The sequence below is a fragment of the Condylura cristata genome, unplaced genomic scaffold, assembly GCF_000260355.1.
Source record: "Condylura cristata isolate star-nosed mole 26May11 unplaced genomic scaffold, ConCri1.0 scaffold00004, whole genome shotgun sequence".
Lineage (NCBI taxonomy): Eukaryota > Metazoa > Chordata > Mammalia > Eulipotyphla > Talpidae > Condylura > Condylura cristata.
Window position 1 is genome coordinate 297,817 of NW_004567105.1, and position 1,047 is coordinate 298,863.

The 1,047-nt window shown below is 70.4% G+C and overlaps 1 protein-coding gene across 1 annotated transcript in view; it reads left to right on the forward strand.

Annotated features, from left to right (window-relative positions):
- The window catches only part of ALG12 (ALG12, alpha-1,6-mannosyltransferase), a 5,339-nt gene that overhangs the window by 1,040 nt on the left and 3,252 nt on the right, over positions 1–1,047 (forward strand). The window contains exons 2-3 of the mRNA XM_012735087.1: positions 509–771; positions 836–968. Of these exons, the coding sequence (XP_012590541.1) occupies positions 610–771; positions 836–968 (295 nt within the window). The 5' untranslated portion in view covers positions 509–609. The remainder of the gene's footprint in view (positions 1–508; positions 772–835; positions 969–1,047) is intronic.

Genomic DNA, 1,047 nt, shown 5'->3' on the forward strand with positions numbered 1-1,047 from the left:
GGGGCTGTGCTCCTCACCTGGGTCTGGCCCCTCACCTGGGTCTGTGCTCCTCACCTGGGTCTGGCTCCTCACCTGGGGCTGTGCTCCTCACCTGGTGCTGGCTCCTCACCTGGGGTTAGGGCTCCTCCCCCGGGGCTGGCTCCTGCCCATCCAGGCACACCTGCCCGGACCTCTCAAAGCCATAGTTTGATTTTTGCCTGCCATGTATCGTGGGAGATGGAGGAGGCATCGCCCCGGTAAACTGGGCAGCAGGGGGCGGCCCCAGCCCCATCTCCCCGGGGCCGGCCGCCCTTGCCCTCTGGCCGCCTCTCGGCTCTCCGGTGCACCCCTGAGCCCCTGCTCCCATGTCTCCTCCTGGCACCCTGGGCCCAGCCGGGCTGCTCTCCTGCCCCCCCAGACCTGGGCTTCTGGCGGGAGGGCCGCCGGCCAGCCGCAGGCGGGCCCGAGTTTGGGCTGGTGGTGCCCACGGGGTGTCTGTCGAGCGGCTCTCCGTGCCCCTGTGTTTCAGTCAGAGGCGGCCGCAGCGGTTCTCAGGGTCCCTGGCGCAGTCCCGCCACGTCCCCGGTGGAGTCGACAGTTCCGGGAGCTCTGCAGGCCAGGACGTGCAAGATGGCCGGGAAGAGGTGGGTGGGCCGGCAGGGACTGCTCCTGGGGCTGCTGCTGGCGACCGCCGCTGTCCACCTTCTCACCTGCCCGTACACCAAGGTGGAGGAGAGCTTCAACCTGCAGGCCACGCACGACCTGCTCTACCACCGGCTGCAGGTGGACAAGGTGAGCCCCCGACCCCGCCCGGTGGCACCCGCCCAGGGTCTGTCCTGATGCCCTCTCCTCGCAGTACGACCACCTGGAGTTCCCCGGAGTGGTGCCCAGGACGTTCCTCGGGCCCCTGCTGATGGCGGCGCTGGCCAGTCCGGCGGTGTGTGTGCTTTCGCTGCTGGACGTGTCCAAGTTCTACTCCCAGCTGGTCGGTAAGGCGGGCTCCGGGCCCGGAGCCGAGGGCGGGGGGCACGCGTGTTCCGCAGCGTGGCCCGCGGGGTGGTGGGCTCC